The following is a 23,149-nucleotide window of genomic DNA, read 5'->3' as shown; positions in this document are numbered from 1 at the left end:
TGCAACCCACCCTTAGACACAGCCAAAACCACACCAGCACACCAAACCCATTCTGCAACACAGACAAAACCCACCCTTCAGCACACAAAAAACCTGCCCCTCAACAGCGAGGCACAATCTGACAAGTACGGTCTCCCTCTGCTGTTTGCATAGCTTTGAATACTGCCCATCCTGTCAAATAATGACTCGGGCGATCTGCGCGTGCGCTGTGTTTGTCACGCCAGCTGATCAATATATCAGCTGGAGTGACGTTTGTTACTGCGCATTTGCAGACCCATCAGGGGCATTTTTCGACGGGAGGCATTTCTCGATAGAACACCGGCCCCCCTGAAGTCTGAAGGACAGTAAACTGGCCCTTTTGTTTAGAAAGATTTGAGACCCCTGATTTATAATGATCTGCCTAAGTATATGCCTCTACCATGAATCTAATTTAAGTGATGTGATTGTATCTCCTTTTCAGTTTCACTTTCAGGAGCTTGTTATAGAATTCCCCAACTGTTCTTGTGAATGTCATTGCTATGTATATGTGTATACATCTTTCCAGCTTCCTATGTAAATTATTTGATACGCAAATATGAGCTAAAGGAAACCCAGTCTGATCTGTTCCACTTGAAATGTACAGTCCAAACAAAAAAAAAAAAGAGAAGCGTGGTTTAATTATAGCTTATCAGTCTGTTCTTATATTTATCTTCCTCTTTGAATTCTTTATCACTCAGCTTTTCCACTCTGTGTATACATTTGTTTAATTTTTCTTATTCTAGGAAAGCTGAGACCTGTGTGTATGTGTGTGTGTGTGTGTGTGTGTGTGTGTGTGTATATATATATATATATATATATATATGTGTGTGTGTGTGTGTGTGTGTGTGTGTGTGTGTGTGTGTATATGTGTAATATATATATATATATATATATATATATATATATATATATATATATATATAATCACTTTGCTACAATGTAAAGTAGTGAGTGTACAGCTTATATAACAGTGTAAATTTGCACCCCCCTCAAAATAACTCAACACACATCCATTAATGTCTAAACCGCTGGCAACAAAAGTGAGTACATCCCTAAGTAAGTGAAAATATCCAAATTGGGCCCAAAGTGTCAATATTTTGTATGGCCACCATTATCTGTCAGCACTACCTTAACCCTCTTGGGCATGGAGTTCACCAGAGCTTCACAGGTTGCCACTAGAGTCCTCTTCCACTCTTCCATGACAACATCACGGAGCTGGTGGATGTTGGAGACCTTGCGCTTCCTCCACCTTCTATTTGAGGATGCCCCACAGATGCTCACTAGGGTTTAGGTCTGGAGACATGCTTGTCCAGTCCATCACCTTTACCCTCAGCTTCTTGAGCAAGGCAGTGGTCAACTTGGAGGTGTGTTTGGGGGTCGTGATCATGTTGGAATACTGCCCTGCGGCCCAGTCTCCAAAGGGAGGGGATCATGCTCTGCTTCAGTATGTCACAGTACATGTTGGCATTCATGGTTCCCTCAATGAACTGTAGCTCCCCAGTGCCGGTGTCTTGCCGAGAATGTTCCCTCGGCGGATAAGTTCCCCCCCAGTACGGACTACTGTCAGCCGCCAGAGATAGCCGAAGCTCAAACACTTCAATCAGCTGTACACGGCGCCTGCGCTCTGGGTCCAGGTTCCTTCCCCACCATCCAAGTGGACCTAGAGGGGGAATCTAAAAGAGCCGAGCGAAGCGTGGCGAGCGAAGCGGGCCCACGAGGGGCCCTCTTACAGGCGCCGTGTACAGCTGATTTTCAGCTATTCCGCTTCAGCTATTTCCGCCGGATCCTACTGCGCAGGCGCAGCGCCTGCGCAGTAGATGGGGGAACTTAGCTGCCGAGCGGAACTTTCTCGGCAGAACACCGGCAGCACTCATGCAGGCCCAGACTATGACACTCCCACTACCATGCTTGACTGTAGGCAAGACACACTTGTCTTTGTACTCCTCACCTGGTTGCCGCCAAACACACTTGACATCATCTGAACCAAATACGTTTATCTTGGTCTCATCAGACCACAGGACATGGTTCCTGTAATCCATATCCTTAGTCTGCTTCTCTTCAGCAAACTGTTTGTGGGCTTTCTTTTGCATCGTCTTTAGAAGAGGCTTCCTTCTGAGATGACAGCCATGCAGACCAATTTGATGCAGTGTGCGGTGTATGGTCTGAGCACTGACAGGCTGACCCCCCACCCCTTCAACCTCTGCAGCAATGCTGACAACACTCATACATCTATGTTCCAAAGACAACCTCTGGATATGACACTGAGCACATGCACTCAACTTCTTTGGTCGACCATGGCAAGGCCTGCTCTGAGTGGAACCTGTCCTGATAAACTACACTAGACATACAGCGGGTAAAATAAGTATTGAACATGTCACCATTTTTCTATATATGCATACATACAAAGAAATTTTTATGTGTAATAAAAAGGAATGGCGCAGGGAAAAAGTGTTGAACACATGAAGAAAGGGAGGTGCAAAAAGGCATGGAAGGCCAAGACACCGGCTGAAATCGATCCATAATTAGAAAGCAATGCTGCCCCTTGTCAGTGCAAATTAATATCAGCTGGTTTATTCTCAATTTATGGTCTATAAAAAGGTGTCTCATTACCAAGGTGTCACACAAGAAACATCTCATGATGGGTAAAAGCAAAGAGCTTTCTCAAGATCTTTGCAACCTTATTGTTGCAAAACATACTGATGGCATTGGTTACAGAAGGATTTTTAAACTTCTGAATGTTCCACAGAGGATTGAAAAGAATTATCGGAAAAGCCAAGGACCAATTGTGGAGAGCTTCAGAACGACCGGGACTTAGCAGGTACAATTGTTTCAAAGAAAACAATAAGTTATGCACACTACCACGCAAGACTCCATTGCTGAAGAAAAGGCATGTTGAAGTTGTTTGTAGGTCAAATGGCACTGCACAAAAACACCATACCAAGCGGAGTTTGGAGGTGGGAACTTCATGGTGTGGGGCTGTTTTTCAGCAAACGGTACTGGCAAACTTCATTTAATTGAAGGAAGGATATATGGAAAATTGTACCAAGACACTCTTGATAAAAATCTGCTGCCATCTACCATGATAAAGAAGATGAAATGAGGGTGGACATTTCAGCAAGACAATGACCCCAAACAAAAAGCCAAGGGAACTCTCAGTTGGTTTCAAAGAAGGAAAGAAAGAAAATAAAGCTGCTAGAATGGTGCAGCCAATCACCTGACCTGAATCCAATAGAAAATCTATGGAAAGAACTAAAGATCAGAGTTCATAAAAAAAAGGCCCATGGAACCTTCAAGATTTGAAGACTGTGTGGAAGAATGGGCCAAAATCACACCTGAGCAATGCATGCATCTAGTTTTTCCATGCAGGAGGCGTCTTGAAACTGTCATTACCAACAAAGGATTTTGTACGAACTACTAAACTCATTTCGGTTAGCGTATTCAATACTTTTTCCCTGTGTCAAATGTCCTGTATAGTGCCAGTATGGGGCAGACACAGCTGGAGGTGAAAACAGCTCTGGGCCAAAATCAAACACTGCGCATCCACATTGGGGTAAAATACAATGTTTAGGAGATTAGACAGCATCGGTAGGTAAACATGGTTGTCTAAGAAAATAACCAGGGGAATCCCCACCAAATTAATAAATATATAGTTAGTATAGTGTGGAGAAGGCTTGGAACAGCTCATGATCCAAAGCACACAACGTCCCTTTGTAACACATGGTGAAGGCAGTGTGATGGCATGGGCATGTATGGCTTCCAGTGGCACTGGGTCATTGGTGTTTATTGATGATGTGACAGAAGACTGAAGCAGCCGGATTAATTCTGCAGTGTTTAGAGATATAGGGGGTTATTTACGAAAGGCAAATCCACTTTGCTTTACAAGTGCAAACTATAAGTGCAAAGTGCACTTGAAATTGCACTGAAAGTGCACTTGGAAGTGCAGTCGCTGTAGATCCGAGGAGAATAAAAAAAACAGCATTTTAACTTGCACATGTTTGGATGATAAAATTAGCAGAGCTTCCCCTCATTTCAGATCCACCCCTCAGAGATTTACAGCGAGTGCACTTCCAAGTGCACTTTCAGTGCAATTTCAGTTGCACTTGTAGTTTGCACTTGCAGTGCAAAGTGGATTTGCCTTTCGTAAATGACCCCCATAGTGTCAGCCCAGATTCAGACAAATGCAGTTGATTGGACGGCGCTTCACAGTACAGATGGACAATGATCCAAAATACACTGCAAAAGCAACCCAGGAGCTTTTGAAGAAAAAAGTGGAGTATTCTGCAATGGCCGAGTCAATCACCTGATCTCAACCCAATTGAGTATGCATTTCACTTGCTGAAGGCAAAACTAGGCAGAAAGGCCCACAAACAAAGAACTGAAGACAGCTACCATTAGAGCCTGACAAAGTAAGAGAAAGGAAGAAACCCAGTCTAATGTCCATGGGTAATGGTAATGTCCATGGGTTCCAGACTTCAGGCAGTCATTGCCGGTAAAGGATTCTCAACAAAATATTAAGAATTACCATTTTTATTTATGATTATATTCATTTGTCCAATTACATTTGAGAAAACTGAAAACGGGGAGGCGGGGGGGGGGAGAGGAGACTATGTATAAAAAGGGTTGCAGTTCCTAAAATTTGTACTCGATATTTATGTTCAACCCCTTGAATTAAATCTGAAAGTCAGCACTTCTTCAAATTCATGATGGTGTTCTTTGGGTGATGTGATGTGTTGGGTTTGCACCAGACATTTTTTTTGATGGCCAAAAAGTTCAATTTTAGTCTCATCAGACCAGAGCACCTTCCTCCATACATTTTGGGAGTCTCCCACATGCCTTTTCGCAAACGCAAAACGTGCCATTTTGTTTTTTGCTGAAAGTAATGGCTTTCTTCTGGCCACTCTGCCTTATAGCCCAACTCTATGGATCATACGGCTTATTGTCGTCCTATGTACAGATACTCCAGTCTCTGCTGTGGAACTCTGTGCTGCCTCTCTTATTAATGCCCTCCTTGCCCGGTCCGTGAGTTTTGGTGTGCGGCCGTCCTCTTGGTACAACAGCAAACCTGCCATGTTCTTTCCATTTGGTTATGATAGATTTGATGGTGCTCCTAGGGATCATCAAAGATTTGGATTTTTTTTTTTTTTATAACCTAACCCTGACTTTTATACTTCTCAACAACATTGTCCCTTACTTGTTTGGAGACTTCCTTGGTCTTCATGGCAGTGTTTAGTTAGTGGTGCCTCTTGCTTAGGTGTTGCAGCCTCTGGGGCCTTTCAGAAAGATGTGTATATGTAATGACAGATCATGTGACACTTAGATTGCACACATCATTTCACTAATTATGTGACGTCTGAAGGTAATTGGTTGCACCAGAGCTTTTTATGGGCTTCATAACAAAGGGGTGAATACATATGCACATGCCAATTATCAGTTTTTATTTTTGAAAAATAGTTTTATGTATATATTTTTCTAATTTTACTTCGCCAACTTAGACTATTGTGTTCTGATCCATCACATATAATTCGGATTAAAAAAACATTGAACTAAAGGCTGTAATGTAACAAAATGGGTAAAATGCCAAGAAGGGTGAATACTTTTGCAGGGCACTGTATGGACCTAACAGTATAATGCAAAGGGGTTATAGCACAGTAAGTATACGCTTGATTTATAACGGTGTGGTGCCAACAGGGCAGACTCCCTGCTCAAATTTTGGTTGATTCAACAGGAAGCGGACACAATTCCAGCAGCCAATGGCCAACTTTAGTCCTGCTGACTGCTGTTCCACGAGACTGATTTATTGGCCAGTACACATGCTGGACAAGGGGATAGCATGTAACAGTAACAAAGTAAAACTAAATCGGAGAGGAGCTTGAAGGCTTCTCTGGCTAATAAATGTAACCCATTGGTAGTACAGCTTTACAGTAGTTATTAAAGATTTATTTTGCTCAGTTTTGGTTTTGCATTGCATGTTCTTTCTTCTGGATACATGTATGGATGTAAATAGTTTTCTTTTTTTTTCTTTTCTAGGAACCCTTTTAAAGCCGGACCAAAAAAGCAGATTGTCCCGAAAACAGTAAGTAACAAAATGGTCTAAGGTTGAAGAAGAAATCCATTCATTACAGCCACAGGTCCACACTAGTTCACGAAGGCTCTGTTCACACTGCTGCGCTGTGAATTTGTTCTGTTTTTTTGGTCCTGTGGGAGGTGCGAATTTACTGCGAATGTCAGGAGTTGGACATAGCTGCGATTGATATTCTAGCCAATGGAATCATAATGTGTAAAAAAGAAAAAAAAAAAAGGTGTTAACTTCCTGTGTACATCCTGGTTTTGTGGTGGAATTCGCACATATGTGAACCATCAATGCGATTCAAGAACGATTTACAATGATGTCTATGGAGACTAAATTCGCAATGCAGTAAACTCGCACAAGACCCTTTTTTTTATTGCATCGCATTCGTAGAGGAATCGCAATGCATGTATGTGAACGACCGTCATTGAAAACAATGACTTTAGGGATGACATGCGAATTTAAAGTGATTTTGACGCATCACATTCGTTATGAACTCGCATCAGTGTGAACCGGGCCTAAAGCTGTGTTAAAGGCATGTGGAGAGCAAAGTGCTAGTCACAATTATCGCTTGGGTTATCTCTGCATCTGATTGTTTCATAATTACTGCCTTACCATGTCTTATTCTGTACTGTGTCCCTGATTGGAGGTGGGCATCTTGGTAGAGGCAGGGATTTGCTTCCTCATGTCAGAGCCTCCAGCAAGGAGAACAGTGGGCAGCACAGAAGCAACATCACCAAATCTCCCCCCACATAGCCACACATACGAACGTAAACGCGTGCGTCGAGGGCACCAACACATGAAAACGTTCATTGCGATACACATATTACATATCACATATCACTGCACATGCCAAAGGGAGAGCAATAATTCTAACACAAGACCTCCACTGTAACACTAAACTGACACCTAAATTGACGCTTTTGAAGTGTCTCCTATAGAAAAAATAGGGTTGGACACATTGGGTATCTTTTTATATTTTACCAAACCTTTAGGTAGTTTATTGCATTTTTTTGCCCTAAAATTCATTTTACTGTGTTTTTTACTGAAATTTTGCGTGCTCTAGACCTTTGTGGTAATGACGTGTGACATAAAAAAATTGGAACTACCACTATTTTATTCTCTAGGGTGTCAGCTTTCAGAAATGTATATAATGTTTGGGGGTTTTGTGTAATCTTCAGGCTGAAAATGATTTTTTTAAACGTGCAAAAAAAATGCAAAAACAGCTCTGGCAGTGAAAAGGTTAAAAAACCCTTACCCAGTGAAGTGACCGACCTCCGTGATGCACAGAGATGAAACCAATCCTCCTACATAAGTTTGACATGTTTATCTGAAGCCCTCTCTTCTCTACACCTGTTCAAAGGCTAGAATTTATAAAGCTTGTCTGAGCTGTCAGAAAAAAAGGGGGCGGAGGAAGCTCTGAAAGCTGATTGGAGGAAAGGGGACCCCCCTCTCTCACAGCACATAGGAACAGAGTTGAGGCTGTCAATCGGCTGGAGATCCCTCCCCTGTCACCTTTTTTTTTCCTTGGTGTCAGGAAAATGACACTTAGTGCTCTTAATTGGGACAAGTACACACCATTGAGGGATATGCTTTCTTCATATTTCATGTCACAACAACTTGTCTACCAAGGTACATTTAAAAAAGGCATGGCAGACAAGTGGTTAAATCAAGCTCATTGTTGATGCTGCAACTGTGAGATTGGTACCGGCTTTAGGAGCCAGTGCAGGACTTTTGGATAAAAGTGATCTGGTGGGCTCTAGGACCACCCAATCACTTTTATGAGGCTGTCAGAGTGTGCACCAGCACACCCCCTCCCTCTTAATGTCTTCCTAAAGAGCACCTGTTCTTGTGGTATCCCATAAGGAGCTTGTTAGTCTTCGTATGATTGCAATAAAGTTAAAAGAAAAATGATAGAACATAAATAAAATTAAAGACTTTTTAAGACTCCCTTGTAAAACCCATACACATCCCATATAAAAAGCAAATTAATTAATGAATTATTTAAAGTCACAAAAAACCTGTAGTTAGGCTTTAAGCTGCAAAAGCAGCAGACAAGGATGTACACATACTTTGGCCGCAATGTTTTCCATTGTGCGCAGCAAAAATAATCTCCTTTTTGAACTAAATGGGGCCGCACTTTATTTACCTGCAACAATGCGCAGCGCATGTGGTTTCAGCAGGGTGGTGTGCGTTTTTAGGTGTTAAACAGTGATGAGGAGGCGACATAATGCCTCCTCATGGTCTGTCAGATTCCCTCTGAAAAGTGATCCACCTCGGATCACTCTTCAGAGGGTAACACCTGTGTAAACGAGCCCGTATAGATTATCTAATTTTCTACAAATTTTTTTTTTTTTCTCACTTTTGAACTTGTTTTCTGCCTCGTGCTACTCATTTATTGCAAGCAACCCTTGAACTCCTAATCTACTGGGACTTTTTTCATACATGTGTTTATGTGTACAATAAGCAACTGCTGCCTGTTAGTTTTAGCTGCGGTTCCTCAGACCACGTTTTTGCTGTGTGAGCTGCATGCCTACTCTCCGCTATGTAGTGTGGGAAGCTGATGATGTGTGTTTTGGGATCTTGCTCCCATATTTTACAAAGCCTGCATTGTGTGTGACTGTGTACCTCTGCACCCACAGGATTAGCATAAATTCCACCTTGTTTTACAAAGAGTGGGAGCGGGAACAGCTATGACATCATGGACACACAGATTAGGCTGCGTTTCTAAAAGGAACTTCATTCGTACCTGTCATTGCAATGTTCTGCTTTCCACAGCCCAAGTATCAGGGACTGGAAGATACCAGGGGAAGGGCGCAGTCATGGAAAATGGATATTCTGCAACTTCCTTGCTAAAACACACGCAGGATTTCTATTATAAAGATGTCAATACGTGTTTAAAATGAATTATCACAGGGTTGACAGACTCTATTACCTAGTGTACTACATTAAAAGATGAACTTTAAGTAAACTGCTAAATATATACAGTCATGTGAAAAGTAAGTCCATCTCATGGAAACTGTTGACTTTTCCAATCTGTTTTGAACAAGCAAACATTAGATCTTGAATCAAATAGTCCGTACAGGTAAAGGTGATATACCTGAACAAATGACACATAAAAAGTGTTATTTTTCATGATCTAAATTAACAAAATTGCGACGCTTGTTGCTAGAGCCCAACACTATGTGCTTTGCGATTACCTTTACATCGCCTTGGCTGCCTGCTATCTGCCTATGTAAAAAAGGCAGTTCACTGTTCTGACAAAAGGTAAGGGATAGAGTGAATAAATTCCTTCTCTTCCCCTATTAAGAGCACCTCACACAGTATAGTAAAACACTGGTTAGGCACACAGTTAATCCTTTGATCGCCACAGTTAAGCCCTTCCCAGCCAGTGTCATTAGTACAGTAACCATGTATGTTTTTAGCACTGATCACTGTATTAGTGTCATTGGTGCCCAAAAAGTGTCAGAATGTCCGCCACAATATCGCAGTCCTGCCATAAGTTGCTGATTGCCGCCATTACTGGTAAAAAATAAAAACAAATACAGTTATCCCATAGTTTGCAAACGCTATAACGTTTGCACAAATCAATCCATATACACTTATTGGGATTTTTTTCCCCAAAAATTTGTAGCAGATTACAAATTGGCCTAAACTTATGAAGACATTTAGATTTTTTTTTTCATTTTTTTTTTATTTGATATGTTTGTATAGCAGAAGTGGAATTTTTTTTTCTATATAAAGACTCTTTTTGTATATAAAGCAAAAGATAAAAAAACACACAGGTGATCAAATACCACCAAAAGAAAGCTCTATTTGTGGGTAAAAAAGGAGATCCATTTTATTTGGGTAGAGCATTGAACGCGCATCGCAATTGTCAGTTAAAGTATCGCAGTGCCGTATAGTAAAAAATGGCCTGGTCGTGAAGGGGGTAAATCTTCCGGAGGTCAAGTGATTAAACCTCAAGGATATAAGGACTGGTGTTCTCTTTGCTGTTGAAATGTTCTCTTTCCTGTTGACATGTCTTCATGCCAGGATCAAAAGAGCTTTCTAAAGCCCCCAGAAAGAAAACTGTAGATGTCTTAAGGGCTCATGCACACTGCATCTCCTACAGGCTTTGAGCTCTTTAGAGCTCTCATTTTTTTTATCTCTGGAAACTATCCTCCATGTTAACCCATGTGCCCATGCACACTATGGTTTTTTCAGGCATATGATTTTACAGGCAGAAAAAAAAAAACACCAACTTTGCATTTTTGAAAGGAGCTTTCGAGCAGAAAAGAGGGCTAAATGCGCAAAAACATGCGAAAAAGCATGAAGAAGCTCATCAAAAACACACAAAAAAAGGAAAAATGAGCTGAGAGGAGAGTTTGTAAAAAAAAAAAACAAAACAAAAAACAAAACAAAAAAAAAAACCTTATTTAATGATCCGACTTTGATCCCGACAACTTTGTGTCTAATATGAATCTTTAGGGCAAACTCCACGCCAAATTAAAAAACAAAAACGGCAGTTCCCCCTCCAAGACCATACCAGGCCTTTCGGTCTGGTATTGATTTTAACGGGAACCCCCACGCCAAAAAGATGGCATGGTGGTGAGAGAGCGCCCCCCCCCCCCAAACCGTACCAGGACACATGCCCTCAACATGGGGGGATGGGTGCTTTAGGGAAGGGGGGCCCTTCTGATTTTGGGACAGTCCCACCATATGTGTAACATGGTTCCCTTCATCTGACACCCTCGAAAACGGAGAGGGGACACCAAGGGTAAATTTGTGGAGAGTTTTGATGGAGTCATGTACCATCTAGTGAAGACTTTCAGACTGGCTTCTGTTAGGTAAGTGTTGAGGATACCCTTCTAGGATCTAGAGAAGGCCCTGTGCCATGTGTCCAGATCCCATTTTTACTGAAGGTCAGCATCCCAAGCTAGCATGTAAGGGGGTTTTGAGGTGGTTTGTGCAAGTGATGAGTAAATTATGGAAATGCATCCCCTCTGCTCCATGATTTGACCACACCATTGTTCGTGGGGGAGTTAGGTTTCGTCAACCAAATAGAGTGAAGGTAATGAGATATTTGCCGGAAACCTGAACAGTTCCGAGTCAGGTAGATCCAGTTTCTTAACACAGTAGGTGAGCGTGATGGGGCCCGCAGAGGTGAAAAAGTGTCTGATCCGGTACATCCCCTTATCCAGCCACAACTTGAAGGCCCTAATTTCCATTCCCGGGCTAAAGTCCGGATTGTGGAATATATGAGCCAAGGGCGTGCTATCAGACACCAGAGAAGAGGACCGCTTGAGCTTCTCCCACATGGCCATAGCGTGGGACAGGGAAGGGGAAAGAATGGGAGGGCGATTTGCGGGTGGACACCAGAGGAGAAAGTGTAGGGTGTGAGATGGGACTGCCTGCCTCTCTATGTCTACCCAGTCCGGTTTGACCAACTTAGAGTATACTGTGGAGAGCTGGGCGAGTTTTGCTGCCTGGTAATACCAGAGCAGGTTTGGGAGACCCAGTCCACCTCTAGTCATTAGTCTTAAAAGGGTGTGTCACGAGATTTGTTGTCCTGATTTACCTCAGACTAATTTTAGGATTGTGCTTTGGAACGGGCTTAAGTCATCCTTCCTGATTAGAATTGGAATCAAGCGAAAAAGATATGAGTCTAGGGAGAAGAGTCATTTTGAGTTAATTTTGCCCAACCAAGAGAGTTCGTATTGGGCCCAGGCTTTAAGGTCCAATTCTAGCTTCTGGTACATGGGGGGATAGGGTTTGTCCCTAGGTACCCTATGGTAGATTAGTTCCATTCAAATTGAAAGGATTCATTTCAGTTGGGCCACCAAAGACGGCTGGATTGAGACATTAAGTGCTTGTAATTTGGTATAGTTAACCCACAGTCCTGAGACCTTGGAAAATTCTTCTAGGAGTTTGCATATGACAGGAAGGCAGGTGACCGGGGAGGTGATGAAGAGGAGTAGGTCATCCGTGAAGAGACCACATTTATGTGTGTTGGGGCCACACTTGACCTCCTCTATGTTTGGGTTTTTGCGGATGGCAATTGCCAGGGATTCTATTGCAAATCCTAGCTTCAGGAGTAGAATATAATGACCTGAGAAGGCCTGTAAAACGAGGGCAAAATCCCCAGTGGTCCATTAGGGCAAACGGGTAAGGCCAAGAGACAGAATTGAATTTCCTTTTGGAGATCCAACGACGGCAACATACCGGCCTGTATAACCGCCATCCCAACCTGACTGTTAGAGGGAGACATTGTCTACTGCTCTCCTAATTTGGTCCGGACCCTGTCTTCCTGGGATAAACCCCACTTGATCTGTATGAATATATGCTCCTATAAAGGAATCTTTAAATCATTATTAATCAGGGATATTGGCCTGTAATTGCTCATCTCACCCGGGTCTTTATCTGGTTTTGGGATGCCGGTTATAAACGTGGAGTTTAACTGTGTGTCAAGCAGCTCACCTTTTGGTTTTGGCATTAAGAAATTTAGCCATGTAGGGCACTACAGTGGTCACAAGTGCTTTGTAGTAGGGAATTGAAAACCCATCTGGTCCCAGGGCTGAGTTTTTTTTTTTTTCTTTGAGTTTTTAATCACCTCTAATGCCTCCTTTGTAGAGAAGGGGTCTTCTAGTCTGTCTGTGTTCTGCCGCCAAAGTGGGGATTGGGAGATTCTCAAGAAAGCTAGATAGATCCAAAGTACTTTTGGCGCTTGCTATACGCTCTATAGGTTCTCGTAGAACTTGTTATAGGCCTGCATAATGCTCAAGGGGTTCGCCATCGGGTGTCTACCTGCAATCTTCAGTTTAGGGAAGGAGTAAGTGCGGGCCCGAGGTGTAAGCCTGGAAGCCAGGAGGGAACCTGTCATGTCTCTTTGGTAATATCTCGCCCACTCCATCTAATGCTTTTCTCTGCATCGGCAGTTGGTGCTAAGTTCAAATCCAGGCGGGCTGCGTCTAGAAGGGAGGTGGGGACTCGAGATGGGTCTTTCTTGTGATCTACTTGGAGAGAAGAGAAGTTCTTCTCCAATTTCTCGATGTCTACGCGTTTCGCTCTTTTCAGTTGGGCAATTTGTATGATTTTGCCCCTTATTGTAGCTTTATGCGCCGCCCATAAAGTTTCCACTGAAACACCGTTGACATTGTTCAGGGTGAAGTATTCTATAAGGGCCTTTTCTGTTTAGATTTTTCTGATGTGGTCATTTAGGATGGCTTCATTAAGTCTCCAGTGGGGAACTTTAGGTTGGGGGGGGGTCGGTTACGGTAAGTAATAACAACCATGGAGTGGTCTGACCAGACCATATCTGTAATATGCGTTTTAAGCACTGGGGGGATTAAAGCGTTGGAGACCAGGAGGTGGTCAATACTGGCGTAGGATTGGTGTGAATGGGAGAAGTGCGTGAAGTCTTTTTTGTGGGGTTCAATTCTCTCCAGATATCAGTTAAGGCCAGCTGAAAGATCATTTTGGCAATCTTGGAACTGCTCCTGGTTGGGCGAATAATTTGAGCGCGAGAAGGTTTAGCTTTGTCTAGGCCTTGGTCGAAGGCTGTATTAGTGTCGTTCACCCCCACCCCAAAGCTTACAGAACCTTCTAAATGGGGCCTAAGGTCTTAAAGAGTGCGCAGAAAAATTTTGATTGGCCGGAATTAGGGGCATAGTAGGACACAAAGGAGTAGAGGTGACAGTCTATGGTCCCTTTTAATCAGGAGGAATCTGCCCTCAGGATCTTTTGTTCTGATCTCAAAAATAACCTACAGCTTCTTTAGATGAGAATAGCTACCCCTCTGGTTTTATCCTCTGCATTGGATAGGAAAAATAGAGGGAAATGAGCGTGGAGAAAGGATGGTTTGTACCAGACCGGAAAATGTGTTTTTTGTAGAAAGAGAACGTCGACTTTATGGGATTTCATGTAGTCAAGGACTACATGAGTAGTACTCTGCGTTTGGTGGGGGAGTTTAACCCTTGGGCGTTATGAGTCGCTACTCTTAAGGGAGCAGCTTGTGGTGCCTTACTTGTCATGGAGCTGGAGGGTCAAAACTATACCCAATTCACCGTCACTTGTGGGAAGCTGTGGGACTGGTCCTGGTGGCTTGCGTGCTGGGAAGCTGTAACTGATTTCATACAGTAATGTCATCTGTAAGTTTACAGTGTACTGTATGTGTTATGAATTTTGTACTTTTTTGAATTTGTCGCCGGGTTCCCACCCCCCATGCGTCTTGACGCTCGCAGGGAACGGAGCCCGGCACAAAGAGGCATCGGGCGGAGGACACAGCTTGCAGACACAGCTGGGGGACATCGCAGGATCCTGGAGACAAGGTAAGTAACCTGCACCAGGATCCTGCAATGCAATCCCGAGTGTGGCTCGAGTTTACCGCTAATGGTACTAAAATTTAACCCTGAGCCACACTCGGGAAAACCGCCAGGGAGGTTAAAGCATTTCCAAACAAGAACTGGTCACCAATAACAGGCAGGATTACAGGATCCTATAAAAAGGTGTCATTGGTATTGAATGTAAATGTTTGGGTCCCTTTTTAATGTAAACAACCTGATGTTCTGTGATGGGAATGAGTGTTGTCATGTACTGGTTGGAAAGTGTGTCACTGTAATGGGACATTAATGTGTCTTCTCTGGTTTCAGGTAGAAAGGGACTTTGAACGAGAATATGGCAAGCTCCAACAGTAAGTCACCTCTTTATACCGGTCATTGGGCTTAATTCAAAAAGATCCTTATTGTGATTATCCTCTTATTGTGTCTTTGTGTTAAAATGGAACTAAACCCACTGATTTAATGGCTTCCAAAAATAGTTACATACAAGGTATGAAGTGAAGGATGACTGTGGGTCACTTGTGCTTTCAGCTGAACTGTCATGCCATGAAATGGCTGGTGTCATAGTTGATCACATGTGCAGCACCTTTGGCTTTGCTACTGTCCTGTTTCAATTATATCATGAAATTCATTACAGGTGTTTATCTTCTTGCTGCATTGCTATATTGTATATACCATCAATGCTTTCCTGCTGTTTTCCCCCACAAGTCTTTCACACATGACACTATAACATGTTAAAGGAGTTGTAAAGTCAGGTATTTTTATCTTAAAGCGGAGTTCCACCCAAAAATAGAACTTCTGCTTATCGTGTTCCTCCCCCCCTCCGGTGTCACATTTGGTACCTTTCAGGGGGAGGGTGGAGCAGATACCTGTCTAATACAGGTATCTGCTTCCACTGCCAGCGATAGATCGCCGCAGAATCTGCGGAAATCTATGCCATGTCTGGCTGGATACACGGAGCTCTGACTCGGCTTGGGTGCCCCCTGTAGCAAGCTGCTGGCTGAGGGGCACTCAAAGGAGGGAGGGGCTAGGAGCAGCGAAGAGGGACCCGAGAAGAGGAGGATTTGGGCTGCTCTGTGCAAAACCAACTGCACAGAGGAGGTAAGTATATAACATGTTTGTTTTTGTTTGTTTTTTTGTTTTGTTTTTTTGTTTTTTTTTTTAAACGGGCCTTTACAATCACGTTAACCATTATTTTTCCTTCTGTATGTCACAGGCTAGAAGACCAGACCAAAAAGCTGCAAAAAGACATGAAGAAAAGCATAGAGGCCGATTTAGGTATCAGTATCTTTCCTGCTCCTTTTGTTTAGCTCCCACCCACCCATCACTTTATGGGCCTGGTCCTATGGGCTTTAATAGGAAAATGCAGCATGCTTTTCACATCATTTTGAGACACTTCTGAGACCATTTAGAAGGTCAGTTGATCTCTTTCTGACCTTTTTGAATTCCCAGACTTTGTATGGAGAGTGAAGCAGTTCTGAAGTAAGCAAAGCCCATTGACACACACCCTAAATCTCGCTCTCTCGCTCTCTCTCCTCTTTCTGAAAATGCTAACCGCTTGGCAGCCTTGCTGATCTTGTGATTTTAGTGCTTTTTCAGTGTCTGACCTTGAGCAAGAATGCATTCAGTGAAGTCTGAAGTACTTGTTGACTTGGTCAGTGACTGAGACTTTATTGATTTCGTTAGGTCAGCAGCCAGACAAGTAGCATTTTCAGATTGAGGCGTGCAGTGACAGCCTCAACATTTCTCTCAGCACTGATTTCCTCTAAAACTTTAGTACTCTATTCATGTGTAAATTCATATGAATGTATTTCTTTCCTTACCAGCCATGTCTAAGTCGGGTGTCAGGATCTCCTCAGACCTATTAGGGAACCCCTTGTGTGAACCAGATGCAGATTTTCTAGGAATGGTGACCGCACTGGACACAGCAATGAAACGTATGGATGCATTTAATCAGGAAAAGGTATTTGTGGCATTTAATCAGGAAAAGGTATTTGTGACATTAGCATTGCATGTGTGCTTGTGTATGTATATGTGTCTATTTCTGTGTGTGTGTATATGTGGGAAAAAAGTATTTCATCCCCTGCTGATTTTGTACATTTGGCCACTGACAAAGAAATGATCAGTCTATATATTTAATGGTAGTTTTTTTTTTTTTAACAGTGAGAGACACAATAACAAAAATATTCAGAAAGTCGCATTTCAAAAAGTTATAAATTGATTTGCATTTTAATGAGTGAGTTAAGTATTTGACCCCTTCGCAAAACATGACTTGGTGGCAAAACCCTTGTTTGTTTGCATTCAGAGGTGAGATGTTTCTTGTAGTTGGCCACCATGTTTGTATACATCTCAGGAGGGATTTTGCCACACTCCTCTTTGCAGATCCTCTCCAAGTCATTAAGGTTTCGAGGCTGACGTTTGGTAACTTGAATCTTCAGTTCCCTCCTCATATTTTCTATGGGATTAAGGTCTGGAAACTTAACGTTTAAAGGAAAAGACCGCGTTTAGATTGAGGGTACGTGTAAAAGGTTGCTGCCTCCCCTAATAGGGCTCCCCTAGGGGAACTCTAAAAGATGAAGGAACAAATGGTTAATGGGGTGTGTGGCCCTACCTGATAGCTGAAGGAACACAGATGTATATAAGGGGAATAGGAGGACTGCACTGGTACACAGCTCCTAATACCCCAACCTGAAATAGTATGTCAGTGCCTCATATAGAGGTAATCCTATGGGGTATGTGAATATAGGTGTGTAAAAAGAGAATACACCCTAGAAATTGTTTAAGTGAACTACCGTGCAGAGTGCCCCTGGTATGATAACTACAAAGTACAACCCAGAGGTACCTAATATGTGTACATATGCAAACCTGTGGAATGAATATGTGGCATGTAAGTCCTAGCAACTACATAACAAAAGTGCATGAAAAGTGATACCCACAATACAGCAAATATGAGTGAGTATCTAGTGATATTACATCCAGCATCCAAAAAATAGTATAATGAAAAAAGTGATAAAGGTGAAACACATACAAAAAAGATCTGAGGGACCCAAAATATATGTCAGAAAGTCCCAAACACAGTAACCATAATATGGGGATGTGACAGAATCCAAAGGATCAACCACACTCCAAAGGCATATATACGTCTGTATGCTTAATAAGGAAGCAGTTCATATATAGATGGGTAAATGACAGTTCATATATAGGTGTGTGTCTGGTTATGCTCAGGGGTATAGCAGAAACCTATAGGTGACTTGAGTGCTCGCAGTATCTCCAGGTGACTTATGTGCTCCCACTCACCGGATCCTATCACCCCAACAGGGGTAATGCGCATGTAGATATAATCAGTTAGGCCAGTTTACCACGGTATCTGCTGTAGCTGTCCCAGAAGCATTCTTCGCTGCAAACAGCGTAAGGGTAGGCAGCCAGCCTGTAATCAGCGGTGGGCAGGCCGCAACAAAAGATCTGGAATGTGAACCCGAGGTGGGGACAGCAGCGGTCTGCTGCGTTCCACCAACTCGAGTACCCGGAAGTGACGTTGTGTGCGTGGCGCCGTCGTACGTGTTTCGTCATAGACGTCTTCACACTACGTCACTTCCATACGGACGTATATATGCCTTTTTAGTGTGGTTTATCCTTTGGATTCTGTCACATCCCCATATTATGGTTACTGTGTTTGGGTCTTTCTGACATATATTTTGGGTCCCTCAGATCTTTTTTTGGATGTGTTTCACCTTTATCACTTTTTTCATTATACTATTTTTTTGGATGCTGGATTTAATATCACTACATACTCACTCATATTTGCTGTATTGTGGGTATCACTTTTCATGCACTTTTGTTATGTAGTTGCTAGGACTTACATGCCACATAATTATTCCACAGGTTTGCATATGTACACATATTCGGTACCTCTGGGTTGTACTTTGTAGTTATCATACCAGGGGCACTCTGCACGGTAGTTCACTTACACAATTTCTAGGGTGTATTCTCTTTTCACACACCTATATTCACATACCCCATAGGATTACCTCTATATGAGGCACTGACATACTATTTCAGGTTGGGGTATTAGGAGCTGTGTACCGGGGCAGTCTGCACATCCACGGTGCAGTCCTCCTATTCCCCTTATATACATCTGTGTGCCTTCAGCTATCAGGTAGTGCCACACACCCCATTAACCATTTGTTCCTTCAAGGTCTGGAAACTGGCTAGGCCACTCCAGGACCTTAATGTGCTTCTTCTTGAGCCACTCCTTTGTTGCCTTGGCCTTGTGTTTTTGGTCATTGTGCTGGAATACCCATCAGCGACCCATTTCAATGCCCTGGCTAAAGGAAGGAGATTCTCCCCCAAATTTTGAGGGTACATGGCCCCGTCCATCTTCCCTTTTGATGCGGTGAAGTTGTCCTGTCCCCTTAGCAGAAAAACACTCCCAAAGCATAATGTTTTCACCTCCATATTTGATAATGGGAATGGTGTTCTTGGGGTCATAGGCAGCATTCCTCCTCCTCCTCCAAATACGGTGAATTTATAACTTTTTTGTTGTTATTCTGTCTCTCATTGTTAAAATAAACCTACCATTAAAATTATAGACTGATCATTTCTTTTTCAGTGGGCAAATGTACAAAATCAGCAGGGAACAAATACCTTTTCCCCTCACTATCCACCCAAAATCAATGCAACTTTAACACTCTAATGTTCTTGGTACAGGTTAACCAAATTCAGAAGACTGTGATGGATCCTTTGAAGAGGTTAGAAATAGCCCGTGTGAAATCTATATTACTGCTTTAGAATGTCAGCAATGCAGTTGGCATGTAATTAATGTGTTATGTTAGTAATGTGTTTAATTATGTGTTAATGTGTTAGTGCTATTTGTTTTACTCATTCAGAAGGCTCAAAGTGTACCCCCAGTTTTGCTAAGAGAAACTCTATCACCTCTAGGTGATATACAGTTGTGTTTAAAATAATAGCAGTCCAACATCACTAACCAGATCAATCACTGTTTTTGGTATAAATTATATTTCTACATGGGAAATAATTTACTCGTAGGTGTGGTAGAGTAATAGAAAACCAACAGTCATGACATGAATGCTGCTGATTCTGCGTAATTGAATGGGGTGTGTTCAAAATAACCCCTTCCCGCCGAGCGTACACAGATGTGCGTACTCGGCTTTCCGGGGTTATACCGGGATGATGCCTGCAGCTGCAGGCATCATCCCGGTACCATTTTGTAGAGCAGGCGGTCGGCTATCCATGTATAACAACCGATGCGGTTAAAAGCCGCTCAGCTGTTATATCGGAGGAGCGGGAGGGGACGTCCCCCGCCTCCTGCCGCTCTTACCGGGCTTCCCGATCCACCGGGAGGCCCAATCGATGATCCGCCGCCTCCAGGGGCTGATGACAGTCTGGAACGAAGCCGTGGGCGGTTTCATTCAAGCCTTCTAATTGTAAACGCGGAAGCAACGTCATGACGTCATTTCCCGTTTACTCGGCTGCCAATGGCACCGGTTTAAAAAAAAATATACAGTATACTGTGAAGTAAAAAGGAGGGATCGGGGGTCTTTGGGATTAAGGCCGCAACAAAAGATCTGGAATGTGAACCCGAGGTGGGGACAGCAGCGGTTCGCTGCGTTCCACCAACTCGAGTACCCGGAAGTGACGTAGTGTGCGTGGCGCCATCGTACACGTTTCGTCATAGACGTCCTCACACTACGTCACTTACATACGGACGTATATATGCCTTTTTAGTGTGGTTGATCCTTTGGATTCACATTCCCATATTATGGAAGTCTGCAGTTAAAGCACATCTTGTTTGTTTAATTTCAAATCCATTGTGGTGGTGTATAGAGCCAAAAAGATTAGAATTGTGTCGATGTCCCAATATTTATGGACTTGACTGTACATTTTAGACTGGCACATGCTTCATGCCTGCACCACTCTTCTAAGCTGAGAAAATATAGTAGATGCTGCACCTATATATCAAAAGGGGCGCAAGGGGAAGTGATGTGCTCTGTGTTCTATTGCTGTGTCTCTAACAGACAAGGCACAGAGGGCAGCTCAACTGGAGCTGCATACTCCAATTCTATTCTTCTGCCCCCTTCCCCACTCAGCTGAGTGCAGGAGGAAGGAGGAGGGTTATTAACCCTGCATGCTTGGCAGAGAGGCGTGTGAGCTGTCTGCTGACAATTCATATCCCGTATGCCAGGTCCACTCTGGCAGCAATCTGCGGCAGATTTTTATATTAAAAACTGCAGCTTTCCCTTTTGGAAGCAGTTCCTGCGCCAGTTTTTATTTCACTCAGAAATAGAAACTAGTGTGGGCAGAACAGAGGGGAATTGTGGTATTAAGGTGTTTTGGGCTTCAGTGGGTGATATTAAGGTGTTTTTTCACCTGGCATCAGTGGGTGACATTTAAAGGCTAAGCACACCTTAAAGTTCAACTTGTATTCTTAGTTAGACTTCTGAGAAAATCCGTAAATCACACGCACAAAAAAGACAATTTAAAGCATTTGTTAACCCAAAAAACAGATCCTGTTCTCTTAAAGCATATTATACGGCACAGTGCTTGTGCTGTGTCATTTGGCCCCCTGTAACACCTATAAAACCTGGCTGATCCTGTCTGGCTATGCACTCCCCCCTGTAAACTGACCACGATAATCAGGGCTGTTGAGCCCTGACACCGTAATCAGTTTACGTGCCTCCATCATCCGCAGTCTGCTATCTGTCTCCTGTGTCCTCCTCCCAACCCCCCCTGCCTGCCTGTCTGTCTGCTCGTATCCGCGCCCACCACCTCCGCTCCTGCTGCTTTCGTATTTAATAGTAACCACTTCCGGACCGGCTCACGCCGATATACATCGGCACGGATATTGTTGTTATGGCAGCAACTAGCTACCATAACCCGTTATCCTCTTCTTCAGTGAGCAGTCCGGTTTCAGATAAGTGGTCTCTGCAGTGGATTCGCCGCAAGATCACTTTTATCTGCGGCTGGAGAAGGCCTCCTCCCGCCACTCTCCGGTGCCCTCCTCCACTTACCAGAGCCATCGCTAGTGGCGGAGGTCAATCGGGTCCTCTCCCTGGCTTGGTATGGAGACAAGTGAGGGGAAGATGGCCCCCACCCGTCTCCATACCATTGCAGGGCATAAGTGACGTCACTTCTACCCATAGCTCTTAAAGCAACATTTTTTTTTATTTTATTTTTTTAAATGACATTTAATTTTTTTATTTTTTATTGCATTTTAGTGTAAGTGTGAGATCTGAGGTCTTTTTGACCCCAGATCTCATATTGAAGAGGTCCTGTCATGCTTTTTTTCTATTACAAGGGATGTTTACATTCCTTGTAATAGGAATAAAAGTGACACAATTTTTTTTAAAAGAACAGTGTTAAAATAAAAGGTAAAATAAATAAGAAAAAAAAATTTTAATCGATCCCCGTCCCGCCGAGCTCGCGTGCAGAAGCAAACGCATACGTAAGCAGCACCCACATATGAAAACGGTGTTTAAACCACACATGTGAGGTATCGCCATGATCGGTAGAGCGAGAGCAATAATTCTAGCCCTAGAACTCCTATGTAACTCAAAACATGCAACCTGTAGAATTTTTTAAATGTCGCCAATGGAGATTTTTAAGGGTAAAAGTTTGTTGCCATTCCACGAGGGGGCGTAATTTTGAAGTGTGACATGTTGGGTATCCATTTACTCAGCATAACATTATCTTTCACAATATAAAAAAAAATGGACTACCTTTACTGTTGTCTTATTTTTTTTATTCAAAAAAGTGTATTTTTTCCCAAAAAAGTGCGCTTGTAAGTCCGCTGTGCAAATACGTGTGACAAAGTATTGCAATGACCGCCATTTTATTCTCTAGGGTGTTAGAAAAATAATATATAATGTTTAGGGGTTCTAAGTAATTTTCTAGCAAAAAAACATGTTTTTAACCACTTGCCGACCGGCTCCTGTACACATACGTCGGCACTTTGAAGATGGATAGCTCGGTAATGGCAGTAGCTGCTGCCACAACCAAGGTATCCATCTCTTCAGGAGCCGGTCGTGTTTACGATAACGGTGGTCTCTGTAGCGGATTTGCCACAAGATCACCGTTATCGGCGGCGGGAGAGGGGCACCTCTCTCGCACCCTCCGCCTCTTACCGGAGCCGTCGGCAGCGGCGGAGGCGATCAGGTCCTTGTCGTGGCTGGGTATAGAGACGAGTGAGGGGAAGATGGCCCCCACCCATCTCCTTACCATAGCAGGGCGGAAGCGACGTCATAACGTCACTTCCACCCATACATCTTAAAGGGCCATTTTTTCAATGTCATTTTTTCAAATGACAATTTTTTTTTTTTTTATTGCATTTTAGTCCAAATATGAGATCTGAGGACTTTTTGACCCCAGATCTAATATTTAAGAGGACCTGTCATGCTTTTTTCTATTACAAGGGATGTTTACATTCCTTGTAATAGGAATAAAAGTGACCCATTTTTAAAAAAAAAAAAAAAAACTGTGAAAAAAATAAATAAAATCAAGTAAAATAAATAAGAAAAGAAAAAAAAATTTTTTGAAGCGCCCCGTCTCGACGAGCTCGTGCGCAGAAGCAAATGCATACATGAGTAGTGCCCGCATATGAAAACGGTGGTCAAACCACACATGTGAGGTATCGCCGCTATCGTTGGAGCAAGAGCAATAATTCTAGCTCTAGACCTCCTCTGTAACTCAAAACATGCAACCTGTAGAATTTTTTTAAACGTCGCCTATG

At 43.0% G+C, this 23,149-nt stretch overlaps 1 protein-coding gene across 1 annotated transcript in view; it reads left to right on the top strand.

The window, feature by feature from the left end:
- Positions 1 to 23,149, top strand: part of BIN3 (bridging integrator 3) — an 84,244-nt gene that overhangs the window by 48,424 nt on the left and 12,671 nt on the right. The window contains exons 2-6 of the mRNA XM_073622294.1: positions 6,046 to 6,091; positions 14,716 to 14,756; positions 15,620 to 15,681; positions 16,230 to 16,366; positions 19,111 to 19,151. Coding sequence (XP_073478395.1) covers positions 6,046 to 6,091; positions 14,716 to 14,756; positions 15,620 to 15,681; positions 16,230 to 16,366; positions 19,111 to 19,151 — 327 coding nt within the window. The remainder of the gene's footprint in view (positions 1 to 6,045; positions 6,092 to 14,715; positions 14,757 to 15,619; positions 15,682 to 16,229; positions 16,367 to 19,110; positions 19,152 to 23,149) is intronic.

Source organism: Aquarana catesbeiana, linkage group LG03 (genome assembly GCF_042186555.1).
Source record: "Aquarana catesbeiana isolate 2022-GZ linkage group LG03, ASM4218655v1, whole genome shotgun sequence".
Lineage (NCBI taxonomy): Eukaryota > Metazoa > Chordata > Amphibia > Anura > Ranidae > Aquarana > Aquarana catesbeiana.
The sequence above is the reverse complement of the archived record's forward strand: the minus strand, read 5'-3'. Positions and strand labels throughout refer to the sequence as shown.